The sequence below is a fragment of the Amphiprion ocellaris genome, chromosome 15 (assembly GCF_022539595.1).
Source record: "Amphiprion ocellaris isolate individual 3 ecotype Okinawa chromosome 15, ASM2253959v1, whole genome shotgun sequence".
Lineage (NCBI taxonomy): Eukaryota > Metazoa > Chordata > Actinopteri > Pomacentridae > Amphiprion > Amphiprion ocellaris.
The window spans coordinates 20,637,946-20,663,685 of record NC_072780.1 but is presented as its reverse complement, the minus strand read 5'-3'; the positions used below and the strand labels follow the sequence as shown (position 1 = coordinate 20,663,685).

At 38.8% G+C, this 25,740-nt stretch overlaps 1 protein-coding gene across 1 annotated transcript; it reads left to right on the top strand.

The window, feature by feature from the left end:
* Positions 1 to 1,035: 1,035 nt before the first annotated feature.
* Positions 1,036 to 25,740, top strand: asns (asparagine synthetase). The gene is made up of 12 exons (XM_055017884.1): positions 1,036 to 1,135; positions 6,050 to 6,305; positions 7,047 to 7,284; positions 8,015 to 8,194; positions 8,275 to 8,376; positions 9,725 to 9,852; positions 12,154 to 12,280; positions 13,866 to 13,972; positions 16,178 to 16,278; positions 17,019 to 17,100; positions 17,186 to 17,341; positions 22,064 to 25,740. The coding sequence occupies exons 2-12, from the start codon at positions 6,057 to 6,059 to the stop codon at positions 22,268 to 22,270; spliced, it is 1,677 nt and encodes a 558-aa protein (XP_054873859.1). The 5' UTR covers positions 1,036 to 1,135; positions 6,050 to 6,056; the 3' UTR covers positions 22,271 to 25,740.

Sequence of the window (25,740 nt, the reverse complement as noted above, 5' to 3'; positions counted from 1 at the left end):
CAGAACCATATTTTGCCTGTGGAGTTGTCAAATGTCTGTGTGTTCTTGTTTTTCTGATCTTCTGAGCCTCAGTCCTTCTGACCCTCAAGTTCTTGAATCAACTTTTCTTGACAATCCTTTCAAGGCTGTGGTCATCCCTTTTGCTGCACCTTCAACTACCACGTTCAACTTTCCATTAACCAACAGCCAGCCTTTTCAGCAATGACCTTCTGTGGTCTATCCTCCTTGTGGAAGCTGTCCATGATCGGATAGTAATTTACTCAAACTCGAAACATCCATCCATTGTCTATGCATTACTTTATCCTCTGTAGAGTGGTGGGGGTTGGAGTCTATCCCAGCTGACTTAGGGGGAAGGCAGGGGACACCCTGGACAGGTCACCAGTCTATCACAGGACTAACTAAAGAGACAGACAGGCGAGCACAGTCACCTTCACAGAGTCACCAATTAGCGTTTTTGGACTGTGGAAGGAAGGCAGAGAACCCAGTGAGAAGGACAGAACATGCAAACTCAGATGTGAGACAACAGTGCTGACCAGTGAACCACCGTCTCTCATACTGATGTTTTTGTGTGAGGAATTTAAATATCTATGATAATAAAGTTAAAGTGTAGCTTTCCAAATTAGCTAGCAATAACCAAATTGTTTTTAAAAATTAAATAATTTCTGACTGTGTGTCATAATGTTAGTGTTAAAATTGGAGTTTTATTGAGTTTTTATTTCACTACATCAACTTGAACTTAGTTTTTCAGCAAACGAAGAAGCGTGAATTTAAATCACACACAATATCAAGTTGATGCAATTCAGAACATTATTACGCCATCTAGCGCATCAAAATAATGTTTGCAAACTAAAACGGTTATCGATATCAGTAAATTAGATTTCTTTTGTCAACCACGCATTTAATCAGGTGTTGGGAATAGGTCCCTTGAATTACTTTCTGCAGAGTAATAGTCTTCTTTTTAGTATATTCTCTCTATTTTCGTTGCTTGTAGGTTAGTGCTCTCTTATTTTGAAGAGGCAGTGTACAGTGGGTGTGTTTCACTGCAGGCAATTTCATAACGTCGGCGGCTCCGTGATTGCATCAGTTTGGTCGTGTCAGTACAGTCTCCACCTGCTGTCGTTATCTGAACATCACGGTAAGTGGCGACACATTATTCTGATGAAATATCTTTACACCGTGGCAAAGTGGCAGGAAACAATGACTTCCTCTTGAATGGAGTTTCGGCTTGAAAAACTAATTTTGAATTTATTTTAATTTCTAATAATTTTAAAAGTATACACGGACATATGGAACAATTGCTGAGCATTTCCCCAGTTTAATAAGTTGTGAATAAAAATTGGACTTATACATGAGCCACCCAGCATCTAGCCTTCAGCAGCATGTTTGCTTCTCGTTGCTAACCGGCGAGCAGCACCGTGAACTGGAAGATGCTGGAGGGAATAAAGGTTCAACCAGAAACACATGGCTGTCGCCGAGTTACACAATGAAACGTAGTAGTATCAGAAAGCTGCTCATTACCTGTTCGCTGACAGCTGGAGCGAAGCATATTTAGAATCGGTGAAATTTTGAATGGAGCTCGGCGTGGGAGCAGCAATGTGTTGAGCGTAAAAGCTGCTAAATCTTTAGTTCTCAAGCACAGCAGAGCAGCTCAGAAAACTACACATTTTTTTCATCATCTTTCAAAAGTTTTTAGTTTATTATTGGAACTAAAGGCTTTTCTAGAATATGAACAGAAACAATGACCGAAAATGTAAAAGGTTTTTTAAAAAATTAATTTACAGGCACAGGCAGTGTTCATGGGGTCCTCACCTGCAATTCTGCACAATATGTCACTTGTGTGTGTGTGTGCCTGTGTGCGTGCCCATATATATATATATATATATATATATATATATATATATATATATATATATATATATATATATATATATATATATATATATATATATATATATATATATATATATGTATGTATGTATATATATATATTGTGTGTGTGTGTGTGTGTGTGTGTGTGTGTGTGTGTGTGTGTGTGTGTGTGTATGTATGTATTAACTATAATTGCCTCCGCGGATTAAATATGGCTGTTATAATATACACTACCATTCAAAGGTTTGTGGTCACCCAGGCAATTTCATGTTTTCCATGAAAATTCACATTTTTATTCATGTGCTAACATAATTGCACAAGGGTTTTCTAATCATCAATTAGCCTTTCAACACCATTAGCTAACACAATGTAGCATTAGAACACAGGAGTGATGGTTGCTGGAAATGTTCCTCTGTACCCCTATGGAGATATTCCATTAAAAATCAGCCGTTTCCAGCTAGAATTGTTGTTTACCACATTAACAATGTCTAGACTTAATTTCTAATTCATTTAATGTTTCCTTCAATGAAAAAAATGCTTTTCTTTCTTAAAAAAGGACATTTCTAAGTGACCCCAAACTTTTTTTTTACAGTATCTAGTTTTTTTTTTTCGAATTTTTGTACATTGTCCTTGCTTTTATTATTATTATTATTAATGTCTATTATTTGTATATAAGAAAAGAAATCAAATGCCCTTTCATTATCTACTGTATAATGACAATAAAGCTGATACTCAGTTGAGCACATTGGCTGGTATCGGGTCAAACCTTTCTCCAGGCTGTAATCACAGGGAGTCAGGTTTGGTGTTCAGCCCTCATTGCTTCAGCCTTCCTGTGTTCATTAAGAGTTTGGATTTCTCTGACCCTGCTGCAGGTATTTGAATACAAAAAGTGTACAGTGTTGTAGAGCACAGTGTCCTGTGTTGAAATAGTGTAACTTTATCTCAGCAGTTCAACTTGGGCTGGTACATGTTAAGGCCCATTGTAGTGCTGGAGAATAAATCTGCTATCGGGCTACATTCTAACTTGACAGTCATTTTTTTTTTACCGTTCTGCAGGCTTTTCCTGAAATCTAAACTTTAAAACTGTTAAGGATTTGTATTGAATTAGTGTTTTTGGCAAACAAGTGCTTTTTGGCACTTGCACACCACAGAAGTAATGGAGGCAGGTATTTTTTAGCCAGGCTGAGACCATTAATCACATTAGGGTGGCACAATACCTCATTTTCTGCATAAAGCATTTTTGTTACTCCCTTACTCGTCATTTTCATATGCAAACATAAATGTCAAGTAGAAATGCGTGAGAACTCATGTATAGTATAGTAAGCATTTCCGCGTAATCCTTAATTAACTGGAATGGCTAAAGTTATGCTCTTTGTTAGAATTGTTAATGAAGCTCACGGGATAATTACAAATGAAACTGCATAAGACATCTACATGAAAAACTGGTATGGGTGCAGCAGTCATGCTGGAGCTGTTTGAGTGCAAATGGGAAAGCTGGCAGCTTTTCTATATGGCAAACCGTTGTTGAGAAAGATACTGTATCTCAGATCACTTCTGAGTGCAGGCGAGGTGTTTGTGTGTGTGTACATGAAGTGCTTTGTCCAACTTTACTAAGGCTAAAAGGTGCTATACTAAGTGCAGAATATTCACTACTTGTTATTCATGTCAGAAGTGTCCTGGTTCTGCTCAGGACGTCTACCAGTGTGAGACATCACACTGTGTCCATCCTTTAGTGTTGTTCTTTTGGCTGCAGGTTCTGGGTCAGACGTCATTCCTCAGCAATTTGTTTCCAGAGATCTTCAATGTCTGTTTATCACAGCATCCTTTAAAAGTCTGTACAAGAGCTTCAACTACACTACCAATCAAAAGTTTGGACACACTTTCTCATTCTATGGAAAGAGAAGGTGTGTCCAAACTTTTGACTGGCAGTGTAAATCTGAAGCTAAACCTAAATCATGCCCACTTTAACTAATAGAGCATGTACAGACAAATCCTTGATTTGCACATGAAAACAGGTATATTTTCACATTCTCTTTAAACTTTCCAATGACAATCATACAAAATATTAGAGTTGCTACAAAAGCAGTAAAAACATTTTCTGATTGCTTAGAACTACTTGGTTGTGTGCTGAGAAATGGTTTCTCTTTTGTTCTGCTAGAAAAATAGTAGTTACTTTTTTTTCCCTGTTAAAAGGGTGTTTTTCTTATGGAGCCCTGGAAGGGACATGGAGAAAAAAACCCAGGAAGAATCCCGAGAAACTTTCTCGCAAAAGTTTCACTTCAGTAAAGTTGGAAGATATTCACAGATTCGGACTTCCGGCATAAATAACTCTTGAGATATATGTTGTCAAAACATAAACGGTGCCTCTTTCAAATCGTTGTAAGCTAGACAATGTGCTACAAGGCCAGTTTGATCAAAAGTAGCTGTCTTTCAAGCTGCAGAACTTACATTGGTGTCTATGAGCAGCTGGCTGTACAACGAGTGAACAGGGACCGTCTGCAAATAGCAAAACCGCTGCAACAGCGAAGAGAGGCACTACACAAATATTACATTACTGAACTTTTATACACTGTAGTGTCACCAAATTTACTGCAGCCATCAGTTGTCTCCTGCTGGTCATACTACAACTCTTGGTTTGATACGAAATACAAAATCTGAATTTTAAGGAATTTTCATTGTTTTAGTATTGTTTTATTAATAATAAAACTCAATAACTTCACTCTTATATACTGTAGTGTCACCAAAATCACTGGAGCCATCAGTTGTCTCCTGCTGGTCACACTACAACTCTTGGTTTGATACGAAATACAAAATCTGAATTTTAAGGAATTTTCATTGTTTTAGTATTGTTTTATTAATAATAAAACTCAATAACTTCACTCTTATATACTGTAGTGTCACCAAAATCACTGGAGCCATCAGTTGTCTCCTGCTGGTCACACTACAACTCTTGGTTTGATACGAAATACAAAATCTGAATTTTAAGGAATTTTCATTGTTTTAGTATTGTTTTATTAATAATAAAACTCAATAACTTCACTCTTATATACTGTAGTGTCACCAAAATCACTGGAGCCATCAGTTGTCTCCTGCTGGTCACACTACAACTCTTGGTTTGATATTGAATATGTTTTTCATAATTTTAAGGAATTATTATTATTATTATTATTATTATTATTATTATTATTATTATTATTATTATTATTATTATTATTATTATTATTATTATTATTATTGTTATTGTTATTATTATTATTCTATTAGTAATAAAAGTTAACAATTTTGCTCTTGTACACTGTAGTGCCACCGCAATCACTGGAGCCATCAGTTGGCTCCTGTTGATCATACTGAAACTCTTGGTTTGATATTAAGTACAATATCTGAATTTTAAGGAATTTTTATTATTTTATAATTATTTTGTTAGTAATAAAATTCAATAACTTCACTCTTATGTACTGTAGTGTCACCAAAATCATTGGAGCCATCAATTGTCTCCTGCTGGTCATACTACAACTCGTGGTTTGACATTAAAAATGTTTTTCATAATTTTAAGGATTTTTGATTATTTTTTTGTTTTTATTATTATTTTATTAATAATACAATTCAATAGCTTCACTCTTATGTACTGCAGAAAGATTACATTCTGTCTAACTATCAGTTGGCTCCTGCTGATCATACTACAACTCTTGATTTGATATTTGACTATCAACGTGTATCTCATGAGTTATTTATGCCGGAAGTCCAAATCTGTGAATATCTTTCCAACTTTACGGAAGTGAAACTTGTGAGATCCCGAGAAACTTTCTCGGAATTCTTCCTGTTTTTTTTTTTTCTCCATGTCCCTTCCGGGGCCCCGTATTTTCTTGCCACTGTCACCTTAGGGCTTGCTCTGGGGGTTCAGGCATATGGGTTCTGTAAAGCATCTTGAGACAATTTGACTTGTAATTGGCGCTATATAAATAAAATTGAATTGAATTGAATTGGATGTAACTCCAGTTCTGTGACTGTGTAACCCTCTAACAGCCTTCACTATTGTTGTGTGAGTGACCAGAGGAGTGGCCACCCCTTAGCTTCACCCCTGACCACAGTTATTTAACTTTTTTAGATTATTTCATTCTGTAGGTATAAACCGCAAGCTAATCACTAATGTCTGCGTCTTTTTTCTGTCCATCCTCCACAGTGGTGAAATGTGTGGTATCTGGGCCTTGTTTGGCAGTGATGAGTGCCTGTCAGTCCAGTGCACGAATGCCATGAAGATCGCCCACAGGGGTCCTGATGCTTTCCGCTTTGAGAACGTCAACGGCTTCACCAACTGTTGCTTCGGCTTCCACCGGCTGGCTATTGTCGACCAGCTGTATGGCATGCAGCCCTTGCGCATCAAGACGTTTCCTTTCTTGTGGCTCTGCTACAATGGAGAAATTTACAACCATCAGTTGGTAAGTGGCCAGCTGCTGCTGTGAAACATCCAATGTCTGTCTTCAGCACCCTTTGGTTTGTTCTGTAACAACAGACGGTTGTTTCATAACTGAACGCGTTAGTCTGTATTGACAGACACACTTTATCTGACAAATTTATAAATGACACATGTGGGATAAATGGATTTTTAATGAAATATCACAGCTCTGTAGGCTCCGATTTTGGTTCTCACAATGGAACTGCATGTCACAAATGATTTGATCGAAGACTGTCAGAAAGTTGAACATCCGACTTATCTTTCTGTTTCTGGCTTTGATAAATTGTGCAATTTTGGCATTTTTTTCCAGAATCGGAGAGGGGTTTAGAGGGATGAAAACATATTTGCCAGGGATCTCCTGAATTTGGTTAGGAGTTGTGATGAAAATACAGACGTGGACAAAATTGTTGGTACCCCTCAGTTAATGAAAGAATAACCCACAATGGTCACAGAAATTATTTGAATCTGACAAAAGTAGTAATAAATAAAAATTCTATGAAAATTAACCAATGAAAATCAGACATTGCTTTTGAACCGTGGTTTAACAGAATTTTTCTGCAAAGTTGAATGATCTAAGTTGAATTTTACTCTTAGTAGAGAGAAGCCTGCTTGTGCTACCATAGTGTCAGTTTAGTCTATGGCAGTGTTTTTATTGGTGGACAGATATACAGTTTTATGTGACAGAAACTAAAATAACCTTGTTTATGTTTGTTTTTTTTTTCAGCTGAAAAAGCAGTTTGGATTTGATTTCCAGACTAAAATGGACGGTGAGGTTTTGCTCCATCTGTATGACCGCTTTGGCATCGAGAAGATGGCTTCTCTCCTGGATGGTGTCTTTGCTTTCATTCTGCTGGACACTGCCAACAGAAAAGTCCATCTAGGAAGAGATACGTATGGTGTCCGGCCTTTGTTCAAATTACTCACAGACGATGGTTTCCTTGCAGTCTGCTCCGAGGCCAAAGGTAATGGGACAGTTTACACCATGTCCCAAAAGTTCTTTCTCCCCGCTGGACAACATGTTTGATTGTTTGTCACCAAAATGGCTTCCACCTGGTCAATCAGGTACTGTTCGGTTGTTTGTCTGGTCAAATTGTCAGGTCCCAGCATACAAACTTCTTCACAACCAAAATTTGGGAGTGTTGTGTCACCATGGCCTAGTCTAGAAAAGGTACTACTTCCAGTTGTGGCAGGAGGAAAAAATTGGGGCCTGTGACTGAACGGAAAATGTTAAACAAATGTTCGGAATTGGTATTTATGCAAGATGGTGCCCCTGCTCACACTGCCCATGTGACTCAGCAATGATGTTCTGAGCATCTACCTGGCTTTCTGTGTAAGGAGGAATGGCCACCAAACTCCCCTGACCTCATCCCAATTGAGAACTGTTGGGGAATCCTGAACAGTTGCATCTTTACCAGTCCTCCACCAACCACCATGAAACAGCTCAACTATAGGGCTATGTGGGAGTGGGGGAAGATAGAACCATCCACACCTGAAGGACTGAAAGCCTTGGTCAAAGTGAAAAGGGGAAATACTGGTTATTGAATAAATTGATTACATTGCATGTTCAGTCTTTGAACTTTGTTCTTCTGGGGAGGACGAACTTTTGGGACATGATGTATAACCCCTTGTGGAATCTGGCTCTTTCCAAAGCTTGTGATTGCATTGATTAACTCGTTACTATTCTGATCACAGGCCTGACAAACATTACCCATGCCACCCCTGCCAACATTGTTCCCTTTCTCCCCGGGCACTTCGAGGTCTTTGATTTGAAGCCAAATGGGAAAGTTCAGTCCCTTCAGATGGAGCCGTTTCACTGCTGCACACAAGAGCCTGCTCATGCCATCTGTGACACTGTGGAGAGACTGACTACAAGTAGGAAACTGTTCATCACCTAATTTATGTAGTTGGTTAACTTTTTGTGTGATATTTAAAAAAAACTGATGTGTCCACAGGCTTTGATGAGGAAATCGTGAAAAGCAACATCAGAACCCTGTTTGAGAATGCTGTGAGGAAACGTCTCATGTCCCACAGGAGAATCGGTTGTCTTCTGTCAGGTAACTTCCTCCAGAATGGACAACAAACTGCTCCTGTGGCTGTTTCATGAAATTTTCAGTTCCTTTACATACATCAGATTCTTGTGTAAAATAATTGAATCAAACCATTATGCACTTGCTCCCAGCTAGCAACTACGCCTGCATGTTGGTGTGAACATAAACAAAGCTGGTGAGCACACACTAACTGACATTAATTGGTTGATCATTAATAAGATACATTCTGATTTGTTGTTGACGTTTTGGACATCTGCAGTACATTAAGGACCTGTCTGACTGCCCGTGTGAATTGATCTGGCCTTGGTTAGGTGTTATTTAATCTTCAAGCAATTGTTTTCCAAAATGAGACATCACATAGTTGTGCTGACTGATAAGTTGTTTTCATGATCATTATTGTATGAACATGTGCAACCAATAAATTGCAAAAGACTGTCAGAAATACAGTGAATAAAAACAAAATGTTTCATTCACACATCAGCTACCCTCAGGTGAGTTGGTGTTGACTTATTGTTAGTGGTAGCATGATGGCTGAGGAAGGAGAGAAGAGCGAAGAATATATTGTGATGTTTTTGAAGGGAGCAGCAGGGAAATGAAATGTTGATTTCTTATACTGATAATACCATATTTAAACGAATGTTCTGTTTAATTTGGTGGGCAACTATTCAGCATTCAGGGGTTTGTTTTAGCAGTGTACCTACTAAAGAAGGACAGTTAATATGCACACTTAGTCTTATGTTACCACACACATCACAGATTTTCCTCAACATGCAGATTTAATACGGAGTCAGAATGTACCATACATGTACCAGTTAGATCTAAGCATCTTAATAATCATCAGCTATTTGTACTCAGTTGTGGTGTGAAAAATCTGTATGTATGGAAAAGTGTAGAATATCGAAATGAAAAATGCGTAGGAACTGTTTTCATTTTTCATTTCTTTAGTTGGACGGTACAGTGCATATTAATGAACAAACGATCTCATAAAGTTGACACAAGGTTGCAGTAAATAAGCTGGATGTAGCACAAGACTGATTTCCATCCGGTGTCGCACGCATAAAAGAAAAACAGAGTTACAGATGTTAAGTGCCTGTTTTTAAAGTGCCTGATTTTCTCAATGTTCACAAGTTTGATTGCTTATCAGCTATGCCTTGTACTGTCTCTTAAAAATGACAAAGGTGGAGCATTCTCTGATAGCTATAGGTAAAGTATTCCAGTTTGTACACCCTTTAATAGAAGGACTTTCTAAATTTTACCTCACAATCACCCCTAGTGGCTGACCTTGTATTAGTAAGACCATTTCTCTTTTTGAAGTGTGTGTCAGTGGTGCAGATTCATGTTGTCTGTTGTTCAGGTGGTCTGGACTCCAGTTTGGTTGCTGCTACGCTGGTGAAACTGGCCAAAGAGGAGAAGCTGCAGTATCCCATCCAGACATTTTCAATCGGATCAGATGACAGCCCAGATATCCTCGCTGCTCGCAAGGTTGGTTCTTATGGTCATGTAACACGTTCCCTCATGCCAGTGCTGCTCACATGTTTTTATGGCTTGACAGTGCCATGGTTACATACTGTTCTCAGTTTTTCCGTCCATGTTGTTCTTGTGAATGCAATACTTCAGGAATGCCTTGAGGGAATTTATTCAAAATCTGCACAAAATTCACTTGGATACAAAGATGAACTGATGAGATTTTTCTGAAAGATCACAGTGACCCCATGTCTGTTTCATGCTTGTAAACACCTGGAGGAAACTTTTTTACATGTGGCGAAACATCCACGTTGACTAAAGGGTGAACTGTTGGGATTTTGATGGTCAAAGGTCCTTGCAAGTGTTTGAACACATCCAAGAACGTTACACCCTAGAAAGGCTTCACTATACACTGATCAGACATAACTTAATGACCACCTGCCTAATATCATGTTGGTCCATCTTATGCAGTCAAAAATGGTCTGAACCATTGGGCCTGGACCAGAATATCTCACAGGGTGTCCTACAGGTTCTGGCACCAGGATGTTGGCAATGGATCCTTTGGGTACTCTGGGTTGTGCAGTTTTGCGTCTGTGAATTAAACTTGTTCCACTGCATCCTGTTGATGCTTGATCAGAATGGGGTCTTGGAAGTTTGGAGGTCAAATCAACATCTTGGGTGAATGTCATTTGCCTCAAGATGTTTCTGCTTGTTTGGTGTTTTTGTGATCTGGTGGGGTGCATTTTCCTGTCGGGGTAGGCCAGTGAGATATAAGATTTCCATTTGCTTGTTCTGGGACGTTTATGTTGGTTTCTAAGTCTCATCAACACAGATGTTAATATCCAAGATTTTCCAGCAGAGCACCATATAGTACCAATATGATCAATGTTATTCACTTCACCTATCAGTGGTCATAATATACAATTGCAAGAAAAAGTATGTGAACCCTTTGGGATTACGTGAATCTCTGCATAAATTGGTCATAAAATGTGTTCTGATCTTTATCTAAGTCACAACAATAGACAAACACAGTCTGCTTAAACTAATATTGCACAAAAAATTATATGTTGACAACATTCACAGTGCAGGGTGGAAAAGTGTGTGAACCTTTGGATTTAATAACTGCTTGACCCTCCTTTGGCAGCAGTAACCTCAACCAAACGTTTCCTGTAGTTGCAGATCAGAGATGCGCAACCATTAGGAGGAATTTTGGACCATTCCTCTTTACAAAACTGTTTCAGTTCAGCAATGTTCTTGGGATGTTTGCTGTGAATTTTTTTCCGTTGAAGACAGGCCCCTGAGACAGCAAAGCAGCACCAAACCGTGATGTCCCTTCCTCCATATTTCACAATTGGGATGAGGTTTTGATGTTGAAGTGCTGTGTCTTTTTCACATGAACATCACGGCTTTTAGAGATACTTTTGTAATCCTTTCCAGCTTCATGCAAGTCAACAATTCTTGATCGTAGGTCTTCTATCGTGGGTAGAAAGAGTAACCAATGAAGAAGTGCTTACCAGAGCAAAATGCGAAAAGAACAATGCTGGCAACCATCAAATTGAGAAAAAATTAAATTCCTAGGACATGTGATGAGGAGGAATAGCATAGAGAATCTTGCAATAACAGGTAACATCAAGGACTGGACAAATACATCGAAGGCCAACACTGTACTACATGCAACGTATGACAGAGAAAAGTGGAAAGGCATGGTCGTCAACACGAAAGAAGAAGAAGAAGAAGTTTTGTGCGAGGCATGATGTGAACCATGCCTTGCACCAAAGATCTTCTTAAAACGGGTGTGTTTGTTTTTATAGGGCACGGCAGCTTTAACCAACGCCTCCAATCTATTCACATTGATTGAACTCCACATTGGCTCCTGGCTCCAATTAGCTCTTGGAGAAGTTATTAGCCTTGGGGTTCACATACTTTTTCCACCCTGCACTGTGAATGTTTACATGTCGTGTTCAATAAAAACATGGAAACATGTATTTTTTTGTGTGGTATTTGTTTAAGACTGTGTTTGTCTATTGTTGTGACTTAGATGAAGATCACAACACATGTTAAGACCAATTTATGCAGAAATCCAAGTAATCCCAAAGAGTTTGCATACTTTTTCTTGAAACTGTGTAATGAGTCTGGACGGACATAAGTGTAAACTGCAGCTTGGCTGTTTTTCAGAGGCAAACAATTGGTTGGCTGTAATACTATTTTTTCAATTACGTTTTTTCTTACAGTTTGTGATGTGAAGCATTTATTGTCACTTCTGGAGAAAAAACACAGATTTTCTTTGTTTTTAGTCACCATTTGGTTCGTATTTGTCAGGTGGCAGCTCACATTGGCAGTGAACACCACGAGGTGAGCTTCACGGCAGAAGAAGGCATCCAAGCTGTGGAGGAAGTCATCTTCCACCTGGAGACCTACGACATCACCACGATACGTGCCTCTGTTGGTGAGTGCAACGTGTAGCACTACATGAAATCTACAGAATACCGAAAATACTAAGTTTATACACTGAGTCCATTTAAAGGCTTTAACATTTTTGCAAAGTAGATATTTTCTGGCTTTGACTCATTGATCACATAGGAAGGTACAACTCTAACGTCTCTTGCCTTGCCGGGTTCTGTATTTGTGAAGTAGCTCTCCTCAACCTGCTGGACTTAGCAACACTACTGAGAGTTGAATGACTTTACAGTTGTGCAGACTGATGTGACAAAAATGTGGCTGAATATGCTGCATCACCACATTCCTTTTCCTCCTGATTGACTTGTTTGAATTAGAGGTGAGCTTAGTAAAATGGTCAAAGAGGCCACTAGGAGCAGCATATGGGATTTTAATCGTGCCACAATCCAACAGCAACAACACTGCTCTTATCTATCTGCAAAAATGTCAATCAATCAAGTGCCATGCCATTCAGTGTAGGCGATCATTTCTCTCCATCTAATCCGATCTTTTGCTCTCTGAATTGTGATTGTTGCCCGTTCCATGTGTAGCCATGATGTCAGTCCGTCTATCATTTTCATTCTCTGTCTGCCTTGTCCTCTCTTCCCATTCATTTTTCCAGCTGTGCCGATATATTCCACGATCTGCTTCCTTAAGATGTGTCCAAAAAATTTTGCTCGTCGTTTCCTAATTTTGTTCAGTAGCGTATAATTTGCGTTTAGTGTTTTTAAAACATCTTCATTGGTTATTCTGTCCGCAAAAATGTCAAATCTTCAAATAAGAGTTAATCACAGGACAACTGACTGTCTGATGAAACAGATATCTTACCCCAGTCTGAGTAAGTGCATCTAGAAGAGACTGAGATATACAGCAGATGGAGGTGTGCAGATCCAAAAAAAAAAAACAACAAAAAAAAAAATACAGTCACAGCTGCAGAAAGTGACACACAGCTAAAAATGAAATTAGGGTTACGCATTAACATTACATTTGTTTTGTATGCATATTTAGTGTTTTTCTCCATGATATCTGATATGATCATATGTTGATTTGAAGGTTTTAAGTGGATATCACTTCATTTTATGATTTGTTGCAATTTTTGCAGAAAATTCGACTTTATTTATTCTCATATTAAAAGAACCTCCGATAGTATTTTTCAACCCTTTATCAGTAGTTGTCAGAAATTGCATAGCAGAGCTTTAATAATAATTTATCATAAAATAAAAAAATACTATACAGTGGTCCCTCGTCATATCGCGGTCCATGTGTTGCGGTCTCATTGTATCGCAGACTTTTAAATTGTGTTTGGTGTCGTGCATTTTTCGCTATATTCCGGGATTTTGCGGTATGTAAGTATTTTTATATATTAGTTTAATTATTTTTGCCATAATATAAGCATCTTCTAGCATAAAAAATTGAAAACAATAGAAAAAATAACCTCCTTGAAAACCTCCTTTTCAGTTGTAGCCACGTTTCTGAGAAACTTCCTTGAATAGCAGCGTTGGGGACTTACTGTTGTGTTGACAGTGGGGTGTAGTCTTTATTCAGTTAGATGAACTGGGATTAAGGAATTAATTTCAGTTTTTTTTCCACTGCAGGGATGTACTTGGTTTCAAAGTACATCAGGGAGAAGACAGACAGTGTGGTGATCTTCTCTGGAGAGGGATCTGATGAACTGACTCAGGGATACATTTACTTTCACAAGGCAAGTCCTCCAGCAGTCACTCACTGTCTATGAATCAGTCGAACTACACAGTGTCCCTAAAGTCTGGACATATATGCAAAAATACATATGATCAAGAAATGAAATTTTTAACATTTTATTCAATGTATTATTTTTTTAATATATTGAATTTTATTTATATTTGATAATTAATCAAACGTACACTACGGTTCAAAGGTTTGGAGTCACTTAGAAGTGTCCTTATTTTTGAAAGAAAAGCATTTCCAGCAACCATCATTCCTGTATTCTACTGGTACATTGTGTTAGCTAATGGTGTTGAAAGGCTAATTGATGATTAGAAAATCCTCGTGCAATCATGTTAGCACATAAATAAAAGAGTAAGTTTTCATGGAAAATATGAAATTGCCGGGGTGACTCCAAACTTTTCTAGTAGTAGTGGATATTTAATATAATAGCCATATTTAATCTGTGGAGGCCAAAAAAAATATACAGTTAATAAGATTTCCTATGTGTCCAGACTTTAGAGACTCCCTGTACAGTTGGGGTAGATTTATTCTATTTATTTTTTTCACCTGACAACTCTATTTCAGTAAAATTTCAAATACAACATTATCATTGTATATTCAAATAATCAATTGGTAGTTAGATGAAATGCAGTGGTGGAACAGTACACACAATTCACAGTTTGGTGTCTACCTCAGTCAGAAAAGACAAGAAGTTCACAAAAACAGGTTCTGGCTGCAGGAAGGCAGATTGAAACTTTTAGTAAGTTATTACATCATGCAAGACTTGTACAAATAACACAGTCTGTAACTTTAAAGACTAACCCTTCTGCTGGCATGTTGTAGCTGATAGACAGCTTGTTGAAACTTGAGACAAATGCGTCAACATGAATACCTCTCTTCTGACAGCCTTCTTCAGTTCAGAACTGAAGATGCTGGAGGCCAAAACAATGACTTCCAACTGTTTCAAAGTCTAGAAGCAAAAGAAACCCATAGTAATCAAGTTCGGTTTTTATCACACTGACGTCAGCTCTGTGGCAATGATATCGTGGTGTAAAATGGATTTAATTTGGGGATTAACAAGCAATACAAAATGTGTTTTAGCTGAGTAGAGGAGGCACTGATTCAACAAAGGAAAATAACTGAAAGTAACTAAACTTCCTGAGGGAAGTATGTTTAAGGCATGCAAAGCAACAGTTGAAAAGCTTGTGTTTGCTGACCCCCAGTGGATAAAGGTCCTACTTGCAATGCTGTACAAGTATATTCTTTTGAAGTGTATTTTGTTGTTGCATACCTGGTCTTTGGTGAATATATTCTGAGATGCAGTTAAAGTAGGAGTCCTTAGATTGATGGAGCACCAGCACAGACCTTGAATTTGTTGTTATTAAAAGATTTATTCGATCTTCCAGACCCAAGTCACTGGTTTTCAGTTCTCTGTCATGGAATATGTAATGTTGCTAAAATCATCAGCAATCAGTCATTTAAACAGAGAAAACAGCTGTCATGCTGTGTGTAGCCTTTAACCCTCGTAATAGCCTCCCAGTTGCCATGCACCATTTGTCCTCTGGGGTCAAAATGACCCCGCCTGGATTGACTGTTATTTCAAGTATGTTGTATAACTTGTCAATCAATCTGTGTTATACCTTTAGTCTGACTTCAGTCCAACCCATTACCACACTTTTTTCCCTTGATTTTGGAATTTATGGAAAATAGACCTTGTTTACATAAAAGTATATGATGGCAACAGATTTTATTTGGGGTCAGAATGACCTGAGGACAACACAAGTGTCAAGTTAATCTGACTTTCTGTTCAGAAAGTGATGGAAATGTAACCAAGTCAAACATGTTGGGACTACCATAATAAGGTGTTTATTACTCCACCAAGGAAGGCGGCAGAGTTATATGACGATTGACGTACATTTGCCTGTCTGTTCGCAACATTACTCAAAGACAGACTAACAGATTTCGATGAAACTTTCAGGGAAGGTCAAAAAGGAAACAAATACCAAGTGATTAGATTTTGGCAGTGATGTGGCTTGTAGTCTGGATCTACGGATTTGTTGAAGAATTCTGTATCATTGCAAGATAGCGGCATGGCTTATAAATAAGATGTATTATTATTATTATTTATTCAGACATATAGCTAATATAGCATATAGCTAATTGTTCTGAAAGGAGCAGTTTATAAACTACAAGAGTTGACAGAACAGGTTTTCTCTTTCAGGCTCCAAATGCCAAAGCAGGAGCAGAGGACAGCGTTCGTCTGCTGAAGGAGCTCTATCTGTTTGATGTTCTCCGAGCCGATCGGACCACTGCTGCACACGGGTAACTCTTCACTCACAGCCTCTGCCTTTTCTAAAGAACTCCTCCTGAAGCAAAACTACCCTCCATAATGTTCTTGTAACATAAACAGGCAAAAGACATGCAGTAAATTTTCTGAGCGAACTTGAAAAGCTGTAACCACTAATTAGCATTTTGTCTGATTTAACAACTTAAATGGCTTAAAATTGTCGATCATTAAATTTCTGTTACTGAAAATGCCATCCATCCTGCCTGCATCCTTGTAATCACAAACAAGCATTTTTTAAAAACTTTTATTCAGTAAGTGAGTTAATTAATTGGGCAGAAAACCACTTACATACTGACCCGAGATCAGAAGTTGCACTAATTAATATTGTGCAGCAGCTTTTAGGGAAGCTGGTTTCAGTGGTCTTGATAAAACATCACAAAAAGATCCTTTATGAGGGGAAAAATAAAGTGGTCAACAGCAGAATGATGGAAAGGTATTGCAGCTTCAATAATGTATCATTAACACCAGCATTAATAATGTGTTTCAATTAGAAGAAAATTAAATAATGTAAATCTTAATAATAATGGAATCTCACTAAGTTAATACTGACTATAGTGTAAATAAATACATTAAAATAAATGAAAGACTGACGATTGATAGCAGTGGACATAATATTGTTGTATTTTTTACCCTTATGTCTCACAATCATCCAAACGCGGTGGTCTTATGATGAACTGTGCACTTTGTAATGTATATTTTGCTTTTTATTTTTCAGTCTGGAGCTCAGAGTGCCTTTCCTGGACCACAGGTTCACAGCATACTACCTTTCCCTGCCTGAGGAGATGAGGGTTCCTAAGGTCAGTGCTCATTTCACTGTCCAAGGTATCCAGTAATTGTTGGAAGCAGCGTTCTAGCTTTGCTTTGCATGTCCTCTGAAAGCAGCATGGAGTGGAGAAGTACCTGCTGAGGGACTCCTTTAAAGGTCTCAACCTGATCCCTGAAGAGATCCTGTGGAGACGCAAAGAAGCCTTCAGTGATGGCATGATGTCACTGAAGAAGTCCTGGTACCTCTGCCTGCAGGAGCATCTGGAGTCTATGGTGAGTACGACTGCAGGAACAAAAGAAATAACACTGAAGCTGGGTTAGGGCCGTTTCTCGTGCTAAACTGAGCCCTCTCTAGGGAGGCTGTAATGGTACGTAAAAATGGCAATTTGGCATGTAGCTCAGTTTTGTGGTCATAGTTTAGTACATTGTTCATTCAGCAAATACAAGAAATAGAAAACATTACACTGCTTCTGGCTGCACAGTGGCTTGATGGTTAGCACTTTTGCCTTGCAGCTAGAAGATCTGTGGTTCATGTCCCGGCCTTCCTGGGAATCTCCGCATGATTCACAAGTTGTGCTCAGCTGAGTGGTTGTGTGTTGCTGAGAAGAGAACATAGATTCCTCTTCAATGTTTGATGAATATTAACAAAGTGACTGATGACCAAACACATGAAAAACTGCATAGTTTGCACAAACAGATGGCATCCTCATTGAAGGGGCTGTTTTAGAAGACTCTGGTGGCAGCAACCTAACAAGTGTATAGTAGGCTTTAAAAAGTCCACTGACAGTGCTGCAGATACACCAAAACAACATTCATGGCCTTAATGAATCTCTACTTACACTGAGCTTTGTACAGCAGTCATGACTGGAAGCTCAATAAATTCACACAATTTGTTATTTTTGACATATTTTCTGCATAGAGTTATTGCATAAATAATTTCATTCAGAACCAATACAAATGCTAGATAAGATATGCAGGTACAAGCATCTTCCCTCCATTAAATAACCTTGTTTATTTTCACTGAGTAAAGGTGCATTCTTATTTCCAGTAAAACAATATATTCACCATCATTGTGATGAAAAGGTATCAATAAATAGAAAATAAATAATAAATAAGATGAAATTATTCTTACTTATATGAGTTCTGATCACTCAGTAGGTGGGATTTTATATATTAATAGCTGTTTACAGATTGTGTTTGCTAAAATGCACAAGAACTTTTTATAATAATCCGCTACATGTTTACAAATGGGTAGTCAAACATTTAAAATATGCAGTAATTAAGATGTATGTGATGGAAGAGTGGCATTAGGATGCCAGATGCCCCCATATTTGAGCTTTTATGGCTTAAACATTTTTCCCAACTGTCCTGCTGGGTGGTACTTCATGTCCCTGTGTGTAGCATTTGCTGTGCTTCTATTCTGTTGCATCCACTTTGGTAGAGTTGCAGTTGAGAATTTTTAGAACACACTCCATGACATCAGTGTTACTGACTCATTGCCATAAAGTTGTTATGTACCCTCGAATTGAGAGTTTTCATTAAGCAGGAGTCAGTACTTCAGATGTAATTGTGGCCTGGTGATGGGGACAGACTGGCTTATTGTATTTCAACATTCTCCTTAGTGTTCCTTTTTTCCGTAGGGTCTGTGGAGTTCAGGCTGGGTTTACAGTTGTGAAACTGTTGGTGACTGAGTTTAGGGATATTTTTCAGGAGAATAAAAGGTTAAACAATGTAGGAACATCCATGAATGGGAGGGCATGATGAAAAATGAACTCCTTGAACCGTGTAATATCATTCATGACTAGTGTGATGGACAAATCAAATCACTGAGTTACTTCATATTGCAGAAAGGTAGAGGTGCATAGTTGTAAATGAATCCGTTTACATTGTTACCTTTATATTGCTGTGGGTATTATGGGTAATCTGAGTAAAATGTGAAGTCTGCATCCCAAGCAGATTCCCAGAAACACACTCTGGAGAGAGGTCCATCAACGAGGCTGCTTGCTTTGCTATGAGGGAATAACATGCACTATGAGACAGTTACTATGGATCTAAACTGTACTCAGGTGTTGAACCAGTAATCAATCATGTACACTACCACTACCAAAAGTTTGGACACACCTTTTCATTTAATGGTTTTTCTTTATTTTCATGATTCGTTACATAGATTCTCATTGAAGGCATCAAATCTATGAATGAACACATATGGAATTATGTAGTAAACAAAAAAGTGTGAAATAAGTCAAAACATGTTTTATATTTTAGATTCTTCTAAAATAGTAAACCCTTTGCTTAGATTGCTGCTTTGCACACTCTTGACATTCTCTGGATGAGCTTCATGAGGTAGTCACCTGAAATGGTTTTCTAACAGTCTTGAAGGAGTTCCCAGAGATGTTGAGCACTTGTTGGCCCTTTTGCCTTCACTCTGCAGTCCATCTCATCCCAAACCATCTGGATTGGTTTTAGGTCAGGTGACTGTGGAGGCCAGGTCATCTGACACAGCACTCCATCACTCTCCTTCTTGGTCAAATAGTCCTTACACAGCCTGGAGGTGTGTTTGGGGTCATTGTCCTGTTGAAAAATAAATGATGGTCCAACTAAACGCAAACCGGATGGGATGGCACGTTGCTGCAGGATGCTGTGGTAGCCATGCTGGTTCAATGTGTCTTCAATTTTGAATAAATCCCCAACAGTGTCACCAGCAAAGCACTCCTACACCATCACACCTCCTCCCCCATGCTTCATGGTGGGAACCATGCATGTAGAGACCATCCATTCACCTTTTCTGCATCACACAAAGACATGGCTGGTGGAACCAAAGATCTCAAATTTGGACTCATCAGACCAAAGCACAGATTTCCACTGGTCTAATTTCCATTCCTTGTGTTTCTTGGCCCAAACAAATCTCTTCTGCTTGTTGCTTTTCCTTAGTAGTGGTTTCTTAGCAGCTATTTGATCATGAAGGCCTGATTGGTGCAGTCTCCTCTGAACAGTTGGTGTGGAGATGTGTCTGCTACTAGAACTCTGAGGCTGGTGACTCCGATGAACTTATCCTCAGCAGCAGAGGTGACTCTTGGTCTTCCTTTCCTGGGGCGGTCCTCATGTGAGCCAGTTTTGTCGTAGCGCTTGATGGCTTTTGTGACTGCACCTGGGGATACATTCAAAGTTTTTGTAATTTTCCAGACTCGCTGACCTTCAGTTCTTAAAGTCATGCTGGACTGGAGTTTCTCTTTACTTAGCTGATTGGTTCTTGCCATAATATGGATTCTAACAGTTGTTAAATAGGACTGTCAACTGTGTACCAACCTGACTTCTCACAACACAACTGATGGTCCCAATTCCATTAAGAAGGCCAGAAATTCCACAAATTAACCTTGACCAAGCATGCCTGTGAAGTGAAAACTATTTCAGGTGGCTCACAAACTCGTGACTGGTAGTGTATATTACCCTGAAAAGATTCACTTTGGTTTAATATGAAGCCTGACTACACAAATAAACCGAAACAACAAGAAGGTTAATTTATTTTAACAATGTCAGGGCTCAGGACAGACTTTTTACGTTGGCTGCTCTGATGTGTCTAACTCTTTTAGTTAGGTGCACCCTAAATTGTTTAGCTGGCTGAATATGGTAACTAGGAGGACTCTGCTATAGAAGATGCTGTGACACACCATGAGGTGATATCAGTGTATTGTGATTAAAAACAAATGCTAGTTTCAGCTTCTTTCACACATGTGGACAGGACAGAAGGGCCGATGGTGTGTATGATCACGGGGTGTGCAGCTGCAGCAGGAACTACTGATGACTTTATTGCTGACTGGTTAACAGTTCCTTCACAGTTACTGGGGGCCACTGGCCTACTCCTCCCTAATGAAACAATCCCCTGACCTGACGCCAGACATGATTGTTCTCACATATAGTATCAATATCACCAGTGTTTACAACTGAAATATCAAATGTAACTGTGTGACATCAGGAAACAGCCACAGTGCTGCATGTTAGCAAATAAACGCACCATTACCAGAATGTCATTACACCCAAAAGTGCATTAAGGACATTAAAACCTCCGAAGAGACACATTTTGTAAATAACTGTTGTCTCTAATAAGGCAAATAGTATAAATATAAAACACTGCTGAACAAGCATGAACAAACATCACTGATGTATGCAATGCTCAGCTTATACACAAAATATTATGAAGGTGAAACACAGCAGCACACAGCAGGAAGACAAACTTAGTGGCCAGGGAGCAGAGGAGGGGAGGAAAAAGCCACAGCAGCTTATAACAGATGATCACCGACCTGCCATGTAATGCTGCATGGATGCGTGAAAAGAATTACTATGGGATTTTTTTTAAATACCTACATCCACCAAACCCCTTGTCAAAGTCAGTCTGTGAATACATGCATTATTTAATCATCCAAATGGTAATGAGTAAATACACCTTGAAAGTATACACAGCAAGCCGACTTTACTCTCAGCACACAAATATATGCGTTGGTTGCCAATTAGGTCTATATTGGTGTTAATGTTTCCATCAGATTTGCAAAAGCATTTTCAACTATGTCCATTTACACATGGATATTGAATTTTACACTGAGCTGATTAAACAGAGAGGTAAAGAAAAAGGTAAGAAATGTCTCTCTGTGGAAAAAAAAGAACTGCTTTAAAATACAAGGACGTGGGATTTAATTTAGAGTAAGAGCAGCGAGTTCACTGGAAAACAGTCATTTGAATTACTCACATATTCTCCAGACAGGTAATGCTATAATCACTCCACTTCCCTCAGACATAATTGGTGAAAAAGTGTTCGTTTACAGCAATTACTTTGTCAGCATGTAATGCAGAAAATGAGAAAAATCATTTGCATTCTATGTAATTCCCCACCTAGCGATGGAAAATAGTTTCAAACAGGACAAATGTTTTCTGTCCAGCACTCAGAAGTCATGGCTTGGATGTTTAAACTCCGTGTGTCTCCTGTCCTTTGTGTCCTCTCAGGTGAACGACAACCAGATGGAGAAGGCTCACAAGACGTTCCCTCACAACCCCCCACGCACCAAAGAGGCCTACTACTTCAGACAGGTGTTTGAGAAGCACTTCCCTGGCCGAGCTGAGTGGCTTTCCCATTTCTGGATGCCACGCTGGATCAACGCCACCGACCCGTCTGCCCGGACCCTGTCCATCTATAAACCTGATAAAGAGTAGTGACTGGCTGACCAGCTGAGTGCCTCTGTCTGTAAGCAGAATGCTGCCCATTTGGACATGTGTCATGCTTAACTTTACCTTGTTAAACTCCTAAGTTGACAATTTATGTGGAATTAGTGGCTCAAAAATGAACACTCAGTCAGTGAAGTTAGGCAGGCAGATTGGAAGAAATTAGAGTTTAAGAGTAAAAGTAGACCTTTGGTTGTGTGGTGGTGGCAACAGATATGTTGCTTAAACTTCAGGCAATTCTGTTTCATTAGATGATCATAAGAAAGAGCTCTGAAAAGCACACCTGAAAGCTCATCGAATGTCGATATCCTGGAAATACGTTCCGAGTTAAGTCCCTCACAGTATGTAGAGGCACTTCATAAGCACAGGAGACAGCAACAGGAAATTTTCAGCACTGAAAAATACATTTGAGCTGTCTGAAAAAACAAATACATTTTACATCCTCTCCAGGTGTCCTAATCTAAAGCCAAAGTCTTGTTTTTTAACCTTGATTTTGTCTTTAGATTTTGACACCTGGAGTGGATGTAAAAGTGATTTGGTTTTAACAAAGCTCAAATGTGTTTTTCAGCTAAACTAAAGATTTCATGTGTCTATCTCCTTTACATATGAAGTAAAAGACACTGGAAAAAATCGTGAATTGAAAAGAGAGAACTTTTGACCAATTCCTGTGAATTTTGTGGTCTTGTAAGTGGAAAAATATTTACAGTATGAAGGTAAAGTTATTGATCAGACCAATAATAAGGCTGTAATGGACAAATCAAAACTCCATATGACAGCTCTCGTGAGACTTGCAGTTTATCGGTGCCAGATTCGGTGAAGATTGGAAAAAAAATTGTGGCCTGTGAGACATTTGCAGCTTTTTCATATTAATTTTAATGTGGACCTTAGTGGACTTTTTGGTGCTTTTAACTAGACTTCATTACCATTGGATTTCTTGGATCAAGTGAGCATATGGCCCAAAAGTTACACCTCCTGCTTGAGGCACAGTCATGAAACTTTGAGGACAGAATCAGGGGACTGACCCCAATCAGTGTGCCAAATTTCTGAGCTTTTCGCTGCACAGTTCTAGGGGTCCGTTATAGAAACACAACAGGTGCCTATACAACTCTGCCCCGGCTCCTAACTTAATGCCACTTGTCATTGATTTACAATAGTACCCACAAACCTGTGACCAGAACTGTGGGAGCTGCATTTCATTGTTTTACAGTTAAGTCTAGCCAGTAATTCCACAGCACAGCTAGATGGCAACTAATTAGACAAATGGAAATTGGATATGGAAGCTTTTGTGGTGCAGTAAATCTTTGCTTTTTTCTACAGCTAACTCTAACAAACTCCATCAACGGCCAAATTAACTGGTCAGCTAAGGTCAGAATTATTTGTCAGATCTTAAGATGCATTTTGTTGATTTATTTTAAAGGACCATGCATCTGTTTGTGTGATTTCCCACCTATTTTCTACATATTTGAGATATGAGTGAGTGATCACTCACGATAAACACCTCATCTCATCATCTTTTGGGACCTTTGAGATCCATCATGGTGCCACGGCTGCAGCGGAGTTGCTCACATTTTGGTTTCCTGTCATGATGGTCAGCGGTGGTGCACATTCTTTTCTGCCGTGTCATGAATCTATTCATTTTTCCATTTCATTTTTTTAAGGCACCGAATGATTCCTCGCTTCTCTATCATCCGCTTCAATCCAAAAACAATGGATCTCATAAATGCTCCACTTGGTCAGCGTGGAGTTTTCTTTGAAGATGTTTTGTCTTTACATTGTAACTGACTAAATTCTGTTGTACTATCCTGCTGCTACTACTTAGATAATGTGGACACACATTACCACAGACAACAGTAAACAACAGATGTGAATATACTGTTGTGAAGTGTTACTTCCATGTCAGATAATTCAAAGCTGCACCACTTTCCATTGATTGCATTACTTCTAAGTTGAACAGTAGCGTGTTTGCTCTTACGTGAAACAGCATGGAGGACACCAAATGTCTGCAGAGATGTTCTGTTGTTCTTCAGAGACTTTAACATGCTGGAATATTCCTCTTATAACAAGCTTCTGCAGACTGGAAGTCATCTTCTTAGATGTTGCTCATGCAGCCTCATATCATCCCCTGATCTCCATGCTTCACTGTGAGGACTATGTATTCACTGTGGCAGTCCACGGCAAGTTCACCCCAAACATGTTGAATCCCATCTGAGCAGAACAAATTTATACTGGTCTCATCTGAACAAAGAATGTGCTCCCAATGGGCTTCTTTTGGGACTCTGATTTTCAATGATAACCCCTGTGCCAAATATAAAACATTTCCTGAGATAAAGTGACCAAGTAGTGCGATCGATAGCATTATTTTGGGAGGACAACCACTGCAGCAGAATTAGTAGCACTGTGGCTCATTCTGTACCTCCTGATTAATGCTGTGATTGTTTGTTGACGGATATTTTATCTTCCTTCATCCTTTTTAGTCTTTGCGGAGTATCACAATCTGATTTTTAAGTTCCTCGGGCAATTCTTTTCTGTGACAAGCCATGATGCAGACATGCACATAGACACAGCACATAGGTCCAAAAGTCATTTTATGACCATGTTCATCTAACTAGGTTGACTGGAAAATGCAGATGGACTCTCCTTTGTTTTAGTCATCACAGGTTCATTAACCTGTGTTGCAGAGTTTCTACTTTGTGGCTTGTATTTTGAATATAATCTTTCTAAAATACTTGTTTTTGATTGTTCATAAGAGGAAACACTCTACTGGTAAACTTGGAAGCAATGCAGTTATTGACAGGTAACACCATGTGGAATCATTTGATATTTCAGTGACAGTGCACAGAAGTGTAGTCATTTCTGTTGTATACTGTGTATGTCTATTTGGGGGGGTTAACTCAAATTCATCGTTTAGAGCTACTAACAAAAAAAAGGCTGATGCATCTTGTTGACTAGTGTATTATGCAATTTGTGTGAATGACATCTTTACAGTTTGTCATAGGTGAGTCATGTGTGAACCTGGTCCAAGTAGTGACTTCACACTAATTAGTCTCTCCAGGGTTTTCTCTGGTTATTAGATCTTAGACTACAACTGGCTATGCAAACAGTTTATCATTGGGAACTGGTTATTAACGGATTAAAGTGAAGAATATACTACTTTATTCATCTTCATAGCCCATCCCTGATTCAAGTGTTGGGAGACAAAACTGCAGAAACACAGCAGTAATGCCTGATAATGTGCTACAATTCAGTAACCATTCATTTCAGCATGAAACAGTAACAGAACAGGTTGCACTCTACACTCATCAGAATTTACTGCAAGGCTCTTGTTTTCTGAGCTGCATTCTATTTTCACTTCTGCAGTCGTGTCCTCTTCCTAGCATAGCTGTTAACTGGCTCTTGCTATCTAGTAACTGTCTACGTTCCATGCGAACTGCTGCTAAAATAAATGTACCTCTTGGCACTGA

Coding starts and splice junctions, on each gene's coding strand:
- asns (XM_055017884.1), top strand. CDS start 6,057: ATGTGTGGTATCTGGGCCTTGTTTGGCAGTGATGAGTGCCTGTCAGTC. Junction 16,279..17,018: donor CGGACCACTGCTGCACACGG/GTAACTCTTCAC, acceptor TTTATTTTTCAG/TCTGGAGCTCAGAGTGCCTT. Junction 17,342..22,063: donor AGGAGCATCTGGAGTCTATG/GTGAGTACGACT, acceptor GTGTCCTCTCAG/GTGAACGACAACCAGATGGA.